The 15,036-nt window shown below is 45.2% G+C and overlaps 1 protein-coding gene and 1 long non-coding RNA gene across 5 annotated transcripts in view; one reads left to right on the top strand and one right to left on the bottom strand.

Moving 5' to 3' along the window:
- The window catches only part of LOC134966338 (Golgi integral membrane protein 4-like), a 504,615-nt gene that overhangs the window by 43,271 nt on the left and 446,308 nt on the right, over positions 1–15,036 (bottom strand). For 2 of the 4 annotated variants that reach the window (XM_063943006.1, XM_063943007.1), the window contains exon 13: positions 4,183–4,254. In XM_063943006.1, the coding sequence (XP_063799076.1) occupies positions 4,183–4,254 (72 nt within the window). Of the gene's footprint in view, positions 1–4,146; positions 4,255–15,036 lie in introns of all 4 variants that reach the window. The other 2 variants (XM_063943009.1, XM_063943008.1) reach the window with 2 other exon arrangements.
- Positions 1–15,036, top strand: part of LOC134966339 (uncharacterized) — a 63,798-nt gene that overhangs the window by 42,045 nt on the left and 6,717 nt on the right. The window lies entirely within an intron of this gene.

Genomic DNA, 15,036 nt, shown 5'->3' with positions numbered 1-15,036 from the left:
ATCTTTTATATATATACACATATACTAGGGTCAATAACATGGTATCCTTATCTAGGGTTTCAATCTCCGCTGATAAGGTATCTGTCCACGCTGCTACAGCGCTATAAACCCATGCCGACACAATCGCCGGTCTGAGTAGTGTACCAGAATGTGTGTAAATGGACTTCAAAGTACTTTTACTGCATGCTATCTGCAGGATCCCTGAGGATGGCTGTTAAGTCACCGCTACCTTTTGGGTAAACGTGTCAAAGCTTTGTCCACCCTAGGGGAAGATTCCCATCGTATCCTGGCCCTAGTAGGGAAAGGATACTCCCTGAGAATTCTTTGTGGGAATCTGCAGTCTCTTGTCTGGAGATTCCCGCTCTTTTTCTTCATGAGAGGAGGGAAATTTACCTCAGCTTTCTTCCCCTTAAACATGTGTACCCTCGTGTCAGGGACAGATGAGTCATCAGTGATATGCAAAACATCTTTTATTACAATAATCATATATTGAATACTTTTCTGCCAGTTTTGGCTGTAACTTTGCATTATCGTAGTCGACACTGGAGTCAGACTCCGTGTCGATATCAGTGTCTATTATTTTGGATAGTGAGCGTTGTGAGACTCTGAAGGTCTCTGCGACATAGGGACAGACATGTGTAGATTCACTGTCTGTTCTCTAATCTTTTGTGCAATAAATTTACCTTAGCACTTAATTTCACATATCCAATCAGGTGTCGGCGTTGTCGACGGAGACACCACTCACACACACATTTGCTCCACCTCCTCCTTAGGAGAGCCTTTTACCTCAGACATGTCGACACACACGTACCAACACACCACACACTCAGGGAATGCTCATCTGAAGATAATTCCCCCACAAGGCCCTTTGGAGAGACAGAGAGAGAGTATGCCAGCACACACCCCAGCGCTATATGACCCAGGAAAAAACACAGCAATTTAATGTTTACCCAGTAGCGCTGTTATTATTATCTGCGCCAAATTATGTGCCCCCCCTCTTCTTTAAAACCCTCTCTTCTACCGTGGTATAAGCAGGGGAGAGTCCGGGGAGCTTCCTCTCAGCGGTGCTGTGGAGAAAAACATGGCGCTGGTGAGTGCTGAGGGAGAAGCCCCGCCCCCTCGACGGCGGGCTTCTATCCCGCTAAAGTGTAAAATTGGCGGGGGCTCCTGCATATATACAGTGTCCAGCTGTATATATGCTCCTTTTGCCAAATAAGAGGTTTATATTGCTGCCCAGGGCGCGCCCCCCCCCCTACGCCCTGCACCCTTACAGTGACCGGAGTATGTGAGGTGTGTGGGAGCAATGGCGCACAGTTGCAATGCTGTGCGTTACCTCAGTGAAGATCATGAAGTCTTCTGCCGCCTTTGAAGTCTTCTTTTCTTCTCATACTCACCCGGCTTCTATCTTCCGGCTCTGCAAGGGGGACGGCGGCGCGGCTCTGGGACGGACGGCTAGGGTGAGATCCTGCGTACCAATCCCTCTGGAGCTAATGGTGTCCAGTAGCCTAAGAAGCAGGACCTAGCTTCAGAGAACCTAGCTTCAGAGAGTAGGGCTGCTTCTCTCCCCTCAGTCCCTCGATGCAGGGAGTCTGTTGCAAGCAGAGCTCCCTGAATATAAAAAACACCTAACAAAATACTTTCTATCAGCAAACTCAGGAGAGCTCACTGAAAAGCACCCAGCTCCTCTGGGCACAGTATCAAACTGAGGTCTGGGGGAAGGGCATAGAGGGAGGAGCCAGAGCACACCCAGGTCTAAAGACTTAAAGTGCCCATGTCTCCTGCGGAGCCCGTCTATCCCCATGGTCCTTACAGAGTCCCCAGCATCCTCTAGGACGTTAGAGAAAAGGAAATTTTTATTTTTTATAATTTTCCCCCCAAACATCGAAACATTGTTTGGGAACATCGCGACCATCAGAACATTCATTTTGAAAGCCGGGATAGCCTGCAGGTATGCAGGGGGGGTCTGGGAGGGTTCATTTACTCTCCCCAGCGGCTGCCATTGTCTGCAGCCGCTGGAAGGGAAGGGGGGGGGGGGGGATCCTGCCGTGCTGACCGATCAGCAGTGATCGGCAGCATGGCAGACACAGGGAGAGTGCGAGGAGGCAGAGGGACCTTCTGGTACCCTCTGACAGCAACAGCAGAGGGAAGTTTATCTTCCATCTTCCCTGCCGCTGCTGACACTCTCTATCTGACTGGTCGCATCCTGTGCGACCAGGTCAGATAGAGCACTTGCAGGGATGGTCGCATCTGATGCGACCATGCCAGGCAAGTGGTTAACGAGCACTAACAGTCCAGGTTTTAACAATATCCATGGCTCATCGCAGATGGTTAAATCATATTGACCAAGGTACTAATTAAATCACCTGTAGCCAAGCATGGATATGCTAAGAACCCGGACCATTAGCTCCTTGAAAAAGCTGCTAGTTGATTGCAGCGAAACGTGTCAGGTGCACAAGGGACCCAAGCCAGATACACTTTGCTGGAAGACCGAACCACCCCCACTAAGATCCGGACCATCACACGTATTTTGAGGATTCCAATAGCAGACTGAACCGATGATTTCTATACACCGCACTGCATGAGGAGCTCATCATCCAAAATTCAGGAGCATCACATCCTCTAGCGGTAATTTGCTACTATATGGGACACTGCTTACCTCTTAAATACCTATATATACTGGACTCGGACCAATCTGGGGGATTACTTTGGAACGGACTTTCCACCTATAAACTTCTTCCATTGCTGGCAAATTGGGTAACCCTTTAAATGTTCATACCTCAACTGTATGTTTTTACAAAGCTACATTGATGTTGCACGTATTTTATGGTATATTTATCAAAATATTTTAGCGATATTACTTTTTATTATTAAATTGTGTAATTAATAGACGAATTACCATTGTTGTTATATTATATTAATTTAGCGCAGCCTCCTACTTTCTTTTCTGAAAGCCGGGATAGCCTGCAGGTATGCAGGGGGGGTCTGGGAGGGTTCATTTACTCTCCCCAGCGGCTGCCATTGTCTGCAGCCGCTGGAAGGGGGGGGGGGGGGGGATCCTGCCGTGCTGACCGATTAGCAGTGATCGGCAGCATGGCAGACACAGGGAGAGTGCGGGGAGGCAGAGGGACCTTCCGGTTCCTCTGACAGCAGTAGCGGAGGGAAGTTTCTCTTCCCTGCCACTGCTAACACTCTCTATCTGACTGGTTGCATCCTGTGTGACCAGGTCAGATAGAGCACTTGCAGGCATGGTCGCACCTGATGCGACCATGCCAGGCAAGTGGTTAACGAGCACTAACAGTCCAGGTTTTAACAATATTCATGGCTCATCGCAGATGGTTAAATCATATTGACCGAGGTACTAATTAAATCACCTGTAGCCAAGCATGGATATGCTAAGAACCCGGACCATTAGCTCCTTGACAAAAGAGTTTGGGAACCACTGCACTAGACCACAGGTTCTCAAACTCAGTTCTTAAGACCCTAAACAGTTCTTGATTTCTGGTCTCACAGAATCACACGTGAATTAATTAGCTGCACCTGTGGATCTTTAAAACATGTCGGTGAGTAATCAATACACCTGTGCACCTGCTGGGTGACCTGAAAAACGTAAACTATTTGGGGTTCTGAGGACAGAGTATGAGAACCACTGCACTAGTTGATAACCAATAACATTTCTTATAAGAAGACACCCAATCTGTAAACAACAAGTGTACAATATATCTTGCAACAGTTGAAAGACCCCAAAAACCTGAGTTAGATAATTATCTTTTATGTTGAAGCTACTCAGTGGAGGTTATTGTTATTTACTGCCAGTCATTAGTACTCCTTGCAAAATGTCCTTCAATAGCCTAACAGCAGGCAGATAGTTTATGCAATAGAGGTCTGTATGAAAAAATAATAATATTTTGAACATATAAACTGACTTTCTTATGTGGTGTGCCCTGGGGGTTTGTGTCTGCTCATGTTGGCACAGGTAGATCTTTGGTAGCCAGGGGAAACCATGTAAAACTATAACAAGTAATGGACGTTAAGCACAATTAAATTATATGAAATAAAGTGTTATGATTGACTAGCTCTTATTGTGGACATGTCCCCATTTAACCAAAGTAAAACATGGATATTGAAAATCATCAAGCAGAACATTACCCACTCATTCCCATTAGAAACACAATGTTTTCATACAATGTCCTGTTCTTGGTCATCCTGATAGTGCTCCTCTGGTTCTTCTCTAGATTTAACATCTGTGTCTGGCACCTGTAATGGTTTAATGGGAAGAATAGACAATTACAAATTGGTTACCCTATTTTGAAGAACAATAATAAAACACTGTGCAGTGATAAAAAGAAACAAAATAAAAACATTATTTCTCTAACGTCCTAAGTGGATGCTGGGGACTCCGTAAGGACCATGGGGAATAGCGGCTCCGCAGGAGACTGGGCACAAAAGTAAAGCTTTAGAACTACCTGGTGTGCACTGGCTCCTCCCCCTATGACCCTCCTCCAAGCCTCAGTTAGATTTTTGTGCCCGAACGAGACGGGTGCAGGCTAAGGGGCTCTCCTGAGCTGCTTAGTGAAAAGTTTAGTTTTAGGTTTTTTATTTTCAGTGAGACCTGGTGGCAACAGGCTCACTGCATCGAGGGACTAAGGGGAGAAGAAGCGAACTCACCTGCGTGCAGAGTGGATTGGGCTTCTTAGGCTACTGGACATTAGCTCCAGAGGGACGATCACAGGCCCAGCCATGGATGGGTCCCAGAGCCGCGCCGCCGGCCCCCTTACAGAGCCAGAAGACAGAAGAGGTCCGGAAAATCGGCGGCAGAAGACGTCCTGTCTTCACCAAGGTAGCGCACAGCACTGCAGCTGTGCGCCATTGCTCCTCAGCACACTTCACACTTCAATCACTGAGGGTGCAGGGCGCTAGGGGGGGGCGCCCTGAGCAGCAATAAAAACACCTTGGCTGGCGAAAATACATCACATATAGCCCCCAGGGCTATATGGATGAATTTTAACCCCTGCCAGAATCCATAAAAAAGCAGGAGAAAAGTCCGCGAAAAAGGGGCGGAGCCTATCTCCTCAGCACACTGGCGCCATTTTCCCTCACAGCTCAGTTGGAGGGAAGCTCCCCTGGCTCTCCCCTGCAGTCACTACACTACAGAAAGGGTTAAAAAAAGAGAGGGGGGCACTAATTAGGCGCAGTATTAACAATACAGCAGCTATAAGGGGAAAAACACTTATATAAGGTTATCCCTGTATATATATAGCGCTCTGGTGTGTGCTGGCAAACTCTCCCTCTGTCTCCCCAAAGGGCTAGTGGGGTCCTGTCCTCTATCAGAGCATTCCCTGTGTGTGTGCTGTGTGTCGGTACATTTGTGTCGACATGTATGAGGAGAAAAATGATGTGGAGACGGAGCAGATTGCCTGTAATAGTGATGTCACCCCCTAGGGGGTCGACACCTGAGTGGATGAACTGTTGGAAGGAATTACGTGACAGTGTCAGCTCTGTATAAAAGACAGTGGTTGACATGAGACAGCCGGCTACTCAGCTTGTGCCTGTCCAGACGTCTCATAGGCCGTCAGGGGCTCTAAAGCGCCCGTTACCTCAGATGGCAGATATAGACGCCGACACGGATACTGACTCCAGTGTCGACGGTGAAGAGACAAATGTGACTTCCAGTAGGGCCACACGTTACATGATTGAGGCAATGAAAAATGTTTTACACATTTCTGATAATACGAGTACCACCAAAAAGGGGTATTATGTTCGGTGAGGAAAAACTACCTGTAGTTTTCCTGAATCTGAGAAATTAAATGAGGTGTGTGATGATGCGTGGGTTTCCCCCGATAACAACTGATAATTTCTAAAATGTTATTGGCATTATATCCTTTCCCGCCAGAGGTTAGGGTGCGTTGGGAAACACCCCCTAGGGTGGATAAAGCGCTCACACGCTTGTAAGAACAAGGGCTCTACCCTCTCCTGAGATGGCCGCCCTTAAGGATCCTGCTGATAGAAAGCAGGAGGGTATCCTAAAATGTATTTACACACATACTGGTGTTATACTGCGACCAGCAATCGCCTCAGCCTGGATGTGCAGTGCTGGGTTGGCGTGGTCGGATTCCCTGACTGAAAATATTGATACCCTAGATAGGGACAGTATATTATTGCCTATAGAGCATTTGAAAGATGCATTTCTATATATGCATGATGCACAGCGGAATATTTGCCGACTGGCATCAAGTCTAAGTGCGTTGTCCATTTCTACCAGTAGAGGGTTATGGACACGACAGTGGTCAGGTGATGCGGATTCCAAACGGCATTTGGAAGTATTGCCTTATTAAGGGGAGGAGTTATTTGGGGTCGGTCTTTCAGACCTGGTGGCCACGGCAACAGCTGGGAAATCCACGTTTGTACCCCATGTCGCCTCTCAACATGAGAAGACGCCGTATTATCAGGCGCAGTCTTTTCGTGGACAAGCGGGCAAAAGGTTCCTCATTTCTGCCCCGTGACAGAGGGAGAGGAGAAAGGCTGCAGAAATCAGCCAGTTCCCAGGAACAGAAACCCTCTCCCGCCTCTGCCAAGCCCTCAGTATGACGCTGGGGCTTTACAAGCAGAATCAGGCACGGTGGGGGGCCCGTCTCAATGAATTTCAGCGCGCAGTGGGCTCACTCGCAAGTAGACCCCTGGATCCTTCAGGTGATATTTCAGGGGTACAAATTGGAATTCGAGACGTCTCCCCCTCGCCGTTTCCTAAAGTCTGCTTTACCGATGTCTCCTTCTGACAGGGAGACAGTTTTGGAAGCCATTCACAAGCTGTATTCCCAGCAGGTGATAATCAAGGTACCCCTCCTGCAACAGGGAACGGGGTATTATTCCACACTGTTGTGGTACCGAAGCCGGACGGCTCGGTGAGACCGATTCTAAATCTAAAATCTTTGAACACTTACATACAGAGGTTCAAATTCAAGATTGAGTCACTCAGAGCAGTGATTGCGAACCTGGAAGAAGGGGACTACATGATGTCTCGGGACATTGAGGATGCTTACCTTCATGTCCCAATTTACCCTTCTCACCAAGGGTACCTCAGGTTTATGGTACAGAACTGTCACTATCAGTTCAGACGCTGCCGTATGGATGGTCCACGGCACCCCGGGTCTTTACCAAGGTAATGGCCGAAATGATGATATTCCTTCGAAGGAAGGGAATTTTAGTTATCCCTTACTTGGACGATTCCCTGATAAGGGTAAGATCCAGGGAACAGTTGGAGGTCGGTGTAGCACTATCTCAGGTAGTGTTGCGGCAGCACGATTGGATTCTCAATATTCCTAAATCGCAGCTGGTTCCGACGACTCGTCTTCTGTTCCTAGGGATGATCCTGGACACAGTCCAAAAAAAGGTGTTTCTCCCGGAGGAGAAAGCCAGGGAGTTATCCGAGCTAGTCAGGAACCTACTAAAACTGAGCCAACTCTCAGTGCATCAATGCACAAGGGTTCTGGGTAAAATGGTGTCTTCCTACGAAGCAATCCCATTCGGCAGATTCCACGCAAGAACTTTCCAGTGGGACCTGCTGGACAAATGGTCCGGGTCGCATCTTCAGATGCATCAGCGGATAACCCTGTCACCAAGGACAAGGGTGTCCCTCCTGTGGTGGTTGCAGAGTGCTCATCTTCTAGAGGGCCGCAGATTCGGCATTCAGGACTGGGTCCTGGTGACCACGGATGCCAGCCTGCGAGGCTGGGGAGCAGTCACACAGGGAAGGAATTTCCAGGGCTTATGGTCAAGCCTGGAGACATCACTTCACATAAATATCCTGAAGCTAAGGGCCATTTACAATGCTCTAAGCTTAGCAAGACCTCTGCTTCAAGGTCAGCCGGTGTTGATCCAGTCGGACAACATCACGGCAGTCACCCACGTAAACAGACAGGGTGGCACAAGAAGCAGGAGGGCAATGGCAGAAGCTGCAAGGATTCTTCGCTGGGCGGAAAATCATGTGATAGCACTGTCAGCAGTATTCATTCCGGGAGTGGACAACTGGGAAGCAGACTTCCTCAGCAGACACGACCTCCACCCGGGAGAGTGGAGACTTCACCCAGAAGTCTTCCACATGATTATAAACCGTTGGGAAAAACTCGACAGGTATTGCGCCAGGTCAAGGGACCCTCAGGCAATAGCTGTAGACGCTCTGGTAACACCGTGGGTGTACCAGTCAGTGTATGTGTTCCCTCCTCTGCCTCTCATACCCAAGGTACTGAGATTGATAAGATGGAGAGGAGTAAGCACTATATTCGTGGCTCCGGATTGGCCAAGAAGGACTTGGTAACCGGAACTTCAAGAGATGCTCACGGAGGATCCATGGCCTCTACCTCTAAGAAGGGACCTGCTCCAGCAAGGACCCTGTCTGTTCCAAGACTTACCGCGGCTGCGTTTGACGGCATGGCGGTTGAACGCCGGATCCTGAAGGAAAAAAGGCATTCCGGATGAAGTCATCCCAATCCTGATCAAAGCCAGGAAGGATGTAACCGCAAAACATTATCACCGCATTTGGCGAAAATATGTTGCGTGGTGCGAGGCCAGTAAGGCCCGACGGAGGAAATTCAACTGGGTCGATTCCTACATTTCCTGCAAACAGGAGTGTCTATGGGCCTGAAATTGGGGTCCATTAAGGTTCAAATTTCGGCCCTGTCAATTTTCTTCCAAAAAGAACTAGCTTCAGTCCCTGAAGTTCAGACGTTTGTAAAAGGGGTACTGCATATACAGCCTCCTTTTGTGCCTCCAGTGGCACTTTGGGATCTCAATGTAGTTTTTGGGTTCCAAAAGTCACATTGGTTTGAACCACTTAAATCTGTGGAGTTAAAATATCTCACATGGAAAGTGGTCATGCTGTTGGCCCTGGCCTGGGCCAGGCGCGTGTCAGAATTGGCGGCTTTATCCTGTAAAAGCCCTTATCTGATTTTCCATTCGGACAGGGCGGAATTGAGGACTCGTCCTCAGTTTCTCCCTAAGGTGGTTTCAGCGTTTCACCTGAACCAACCTATTGTGGTGCCTGCGGCTACTAGGGACTTGGAGGACTCCAAGTTGCTAGACGTTGTCAGGGCCCTGAAAATATATGTTTCCAGGACGGCTGGAGTCAGAAAATCTGACTCGCTGTTTATCCTGTATGCACCCAACAAGCTGGGTGCTCCTGCTTCTAAGCAGACTATTGCTCGTTGGATTTGTAGTACAATTCAGCTTGCACATTCTGTGGCAGGCCTGCCACAGCCAAAAATCTGTAAATGCCCACTCCACAAGGAAGGTGGGCTCATCTTGGGCGGCTGCCCGAGGGGTCTCGGCTTTACAACTTTGCCGAGCAGCTACTTGGTCAGGAGCAAATACGTTTGTAAAATTCTACAAAATTGATACCCTGGCTGAGGAGGACCTGGAGTTCTCTCATTTGGTGCTGCAGAGTCATCCGCACTCTCCCGCCCGTTTGGGAGCTTTGGTATAATCCCCATGGTCCTTACGGAGTCCCCAGCATCCACTTAGGACGTTAGAGAAAATAAGAATTTACTTACCGATAATTCTATTTCTCGTAGTCCGTAGTGGATGCTGGGCGCCCATCCCAAGTGCGGATTGTCTGCAATACTGGTACATAGTTATTGTTACCAAAAAATCGGGTTATTGCTGTAGTGAGCCATCTTTTCTAGAGGCTCCTCTGTTATCATGCTGTTAACTGGGTTTAGATCACGAGTTATACCGTGTGATTGGTGTGGCTGGTATGAGTCTTACCCGGGATTCAAAATCCTTCCTTATTGTGTACGCTCGTCCGGGCACAGTATCCTAACTGAGGCTTGGAGGAGGGTCATAGGGGGAGGAGCCAGTGCACACCAGGTAGTTCTAAAGCTTTACTTTTGTGCCCAGTCTCCTGCGGAGCCGCTATTCCCCATGGTCCTTACGGAGTCCCCAGCATCCACTACGGACTACGAGAAATAGAATTATCGGTAAGTAAATTCTTATTTTTTAAATGCACCTTCCTCATCAGAGGGGAAGAGAACACCCATTGTGATAATCTGCATACATTCAGAATGGTCCTCCTCTGATTTCCCAGGTTATTCGGCAATGCAGCATGCAAGTGTGGCCTCATAGGCAAAAAAAAGAGTGCATTAAAATGTTCATCCATAGTTCCAACCCAGTCCTGAAACACACTGACTATTCATGCTGCTAGAACTGAAGCTTAGAACCAGCAAGTACTGTGATATTTATGCTGCCGTGTTATAAGAGCTGAAACAGAAAATCATCAGTACAATTTAAAGTGGATCGATGTAAAATAATATAATGGGCATGCTGACATATTACTGAGTAATAATACCACCTGGAGGTGCCACTGACCAGCTGTTGAGAGTGTCTTTCTGTATTATCATTCATAAGTTATGCAAATACACCCACAATGCCTCCGTCTGCAGTACAGAGATAGATTAGCTAATAAAGGTCTAACTACTCATTGACATGGCATGTATTGGCTGCTACATATACAGCACATCACGGTGATGGAATCACTTATCTGAAGTAACCAGACAGCTTATCCTCTATACATGACTTTGCCTTTCTTAATTTTACATGGTCTAAAACAAAGATTGATCTCCACCCAGAGGTATCCAATTACCTGAGAAGAAATATCAAGCGCAAAAAATGGACGGTTTTCACAATTTTTCCCAAAGTTTTACCGATAAATATTTTTTTTTTACAGGCTATCCAATTTGGTTGCATGTAAAAAAAATAATTTTCTCATGAAAACACACGGGATCAGAGAAACCTGTGCGTTTTTGAAAGAAACAGCCCCGTTTTCAGATGAGGCAGGTGAAACAAAATCCCAGATAAGCCGCTGCTTGCGCCAGCTTAATGGGGCTTATAGGATAGCCCCTGGTGAGACAATTTAGCTGCGGTAATTGACTAATTGGATACCTCTCTTAGGAGTATATTTACTAAGCCTTGGATGGAGATAAAGTGGACGGATAAAGTGGTGCTTTATCTCCGTCCACGTTTTCTCTATCCAAGGCTTAGTAAATAGATCTGTCTTAGGGGTTAATGTATCAAGCTGTGAAAAAAGTGGAGAAGCAACCAATTAGCAAGTACCTATCATTTTATAAAGTGCACTTGATAAATGCGTCCTCAAAGCCGATTGGTTTATATGGGCAACTTCTCCACTTCCCTGCTCTTTTCACAGCTTGATATATTAACCTCTTAATTTGTAAAACACAAAATAAAAAATGCACCAATAATGCCATCACTAATTTTGAAGTTATTGTGCATAAGCCAATTCTATGCATTCTACATGAGTTCGCTAGATGCATCAATAAAGAATGCTTCATCGGTATATAGAAAACCACATAGCTTTTATTCCACAAGTCTAACACCAGAGGAGAGTAGCGGCAACTAGCCAGCGACTGACCAAAAAAATCTTTAGATGAGTGGAAGGCATCTTTAAACCACTGGCAAGAAACAGTCTTCTATGGGTCCACTACTATGTGGAACAATCCTTTACTGCAGTTGTTCTCAAGCTCAACCCTCACGTTTTCCCAATGGTCAGGTTATTGGGATTTCTGTCTGTGGAAGTAGGTCAGACAATTGCTGAACTAGCAAAATGATGAATTTACCTGTGCATGACTAATGAAATCCACAAAACATACCCTGTTGGTGGTACTTGAAAACTAGAGTTGATAACCACTGCTCTATAGAGTAAGGATTACGCCATGATTTTGAAGTCTTAATATTCCAATACTCCATACAAAAGAGAGATTAACAGTTTGCCAAGAATATCTGTACTGCAATTTACTAAATCCACACAGATTCATTACTTTTCACTTGGCATCTGCCTACAGTAAAAATGCACAGCTATCGCCCAGATGCTATCCCCGGGGTCTCCACGCAAGGACAGAGTCTTCTCATTGGCCCTTATTCTGAGTTGATCACTCGCTAGCTACTTTTAGAAACAGTGCAAACGCATAGTCGCCGCCCACGGGGTAGGAGTGTATTTTTGCTTTGCAAGTGTGCGATCGCATGTGCAGCCAAGCGGTACAAAAACATTTTGTGCAAAACAAGATCAGCCCTGTAGTTACTTATCCTGTGCGATGATTCCAGCGAAGGAGGTCCCGGAATTGACGTCCGATACCCGCCCTGCAAACACCTGCGTTTTCCCTACCACTCCCAGAAAACGGTCATTTGACACCCATAAACGCCCTCTTCCTGTCAATCTCCTTGCAATCGGCTGTGCGAATGGAATCGTCACTAGAAGCATTGCATAGCAATGATGCTGTCTGTACCTATACGACGCGCGTGCGCATTGCAGTGCATACGCAGTTTTGCCAGTTTTTTTTACCTGATTGCTGCGAAAATTGGCAGCGTGCGATCAACTCGGAATGACCCCCATAAAACGGCTGCTGCTCAGTTATTGACTGGGAATTGGGCATGGTGGTTTCACAGATGGCAAGAAAAGAAAGCTGCCTGCTACAATAAAATGGCTGCTGGTGATTCCTGCATGCCGTTCCTGTGTGCTATAACTGCCCCACGCTCCGGGCTTGAGTGGGGGGAAATAACACCAATTGGGAATAAGGACAGCGGCTGAACATTACACAAAAAGCAGTAATTCTCTTTTTTGTCCTTTTTCCCTTGCTCCCCAGTGATGTGAAATTTTGTGACGCTCCCACGGGTTTTTCCTCCTTGTGAGAAAGCTTGGAACTATACCATAATGATCTTTACTTGCTGATATTATAGCAGTTTCTATACCTTTAAATATCCTTCTTTTCTGAAAGACGAAAATGGCACCTAAAAAACAGCAGAAATTAACACATTTAATTATCCCTACCAGAACCCAGAGTAAAGTAACTCCAGAACCAGATAAAAACACCTCTGCTGGATCGGATTATTCAAATACCTCTGTATCTAGTTCGCCTTCAGGTGCCTCAAAGGATCCTCCATTAACAACAAGTGTAATGCAACAAAATGCTACAAACCCTAAGGTCAGACTTGATGTCTGATATGCAAAAAGCTCTTCAGGAGATCAAAAAAAACAAAAACAAAACAAAAACATGTCTAGCCTAGGAGAGAGGATAGACCGTTTAGAGAATAGAATGGAGGAACTTTGGGTATCACAGAATAGGTTAATTACTTTACACGACAACATGGCTAAAGAAATTTCTGCTTTAAAAGATAAAATAATGGAAATGGAAGATCAGTCCCGCAGAAATAATGTTAAAATCCGGGGTATGCCAGAAACTATATCGAACACTGAACTACAACAATGTTTTAAACATCTTCAGAAATCTTCTTCCATCAGCTAAGGAGATGGATTTCCTTATGGATAGGATCACCCTCCTAAACCACGAAATGTACCGTCATCAGCCCCAAGGGATGTTCTTTTGAGACTCCATTTTTTTCACATCAAAGAAGCTATCTTCCAAGCAGTTAGACCCAACGTGAGCCCTGGAGCTCTGGGGGAACTACAGTTGTTTTCGGATTTTTCAGTAACTACTGTTTTGAAATGCAGTTCCTTTAAACCTCTTTCTGTGGCCTTAAGGAAGAACGAGATCTTGTATAGATGGGGGTTTCCTGTTAAACTCCTCATACGAAAGGAACACATGTGGTTTTGTCAGTAGATGCAGGGCTCAAATTGTTAAAGGAATGGAATGTTAGTGTGTCGGATATACAACCTACATCTCCAGCTTCTGTAAACCCAGAGTGGTCAAAAGTTCCGTAAGATGAAGTTCAACTTCATGAAGTATAAGTTTTGTGTTAGACACTAGGGGTCTAACAGAGTGGAGAAGTGAGTTGTCTCTAGAAATGAAGCTTGGACCCTGTTGGATTGATATTCTTTCTTTTTTTCTGCTTTTTCTTCGTTCATAAGGTCCTTTTTTTCTTCTTTCTTCTGGTATAGAAGGCGAATATTTCTATTTAGGGGGTTTAATTAAACACATGCAATGTGGTTATCTCGTTAAGAGGGTTAGAAATAACTTTGTTTTGTCCTTTTTATTTATTTCTTGATACATGTTTCCTACCTACCTGTATATATGCCGTACATGGTGAGGGATTTACAGCTGATTAGTAGGTGGATTTATATGCTTTGTAATAAGTACAAGAAGGAATTTTGTGTGTGTATTGTAAGATAAATGATAGGCACAAGGAGGAAGAAACCCCCCTCCCTTCCTACAAATGAGGGATTTTCCACACTATTTTTGTAATGTTCTATGTGGCAATCAATACACTTTTTTTTTCTTCTTATAATTTTCTTTATTCTCTTCCTTGTTCTGCACTCATTTCACTTTTTATCTTCTTTGTAAAAAAAGGTTCATATCTTTTAAAAATGAAGCATAATGATAACATTAAATCTGAAAACTTTGGCACAGCAATAAATATTCCAGAACATGGTTAAAATGTTTTCATTGAAGACAAAATGGCTTAATGCACCAAACAAAAGGCGTCTGGCACTTCATACTTTTCACAGACATTGTGGCGTTGCACCTTTATTTAAAAATAATCATTATCTATCAAGTTACATAGCTAACTGCCCTCTTGGTGGTTATCCTAATCCATGCTAATTTATCTTTTAGTCTTTCTACTAAATTTATAGATAAAAACTGTAGATATATCATATTGGTAGGGGTCTTGGAGAATTTTTAAGTGACCTTAGTATCCTTATATGCCCCAAATACAAGACACATTCCCTTCTTAAGGGAGGTATGTACTAAAATTTAAGAGATACGAAAGGGTTGCTTGATAATATAAGGATTTTAATGTAGCCCCTGACTCAAGATTAGACAGGTCTGGTACCACGCAAACACAGATACGCAAGGGGACGGATAGTATGCATTTAATTTTTAAAAGGTTTCTTGCAGAATTTGATTTATACGATACATGGAGGATAAGGAATACTGAAATCAGGGATTATATTTATTACTCAAGTGTTCATAATACATATTCGCGTATAGACCTTATACTATTAGAAAAAAGATCTCTACAATATACTGATAAAATTTAAATTTTACCAATTACATGGTCGGACCATGCTCCGATTAT

The sequence above is a fragment of the Pseudophryne corroboree genome, chromosome 10, assembly GCF_028390025.1.
Source record: "Pseudophryne corroboree isolate aPseCor3 chromosome 10, aPseCor3.hap2, whole genome shotgun sequence".
Classification (NCBI taxonomy): Eukaryota; Metazoa; Chordata; class Amphibia; order Anura; family Myobatrachidae; genus Pseudophryne; species Pseudophryne corroboree.
This window is presented reverse-complemented; position numbering and strand designations above follow the sequence as displayed.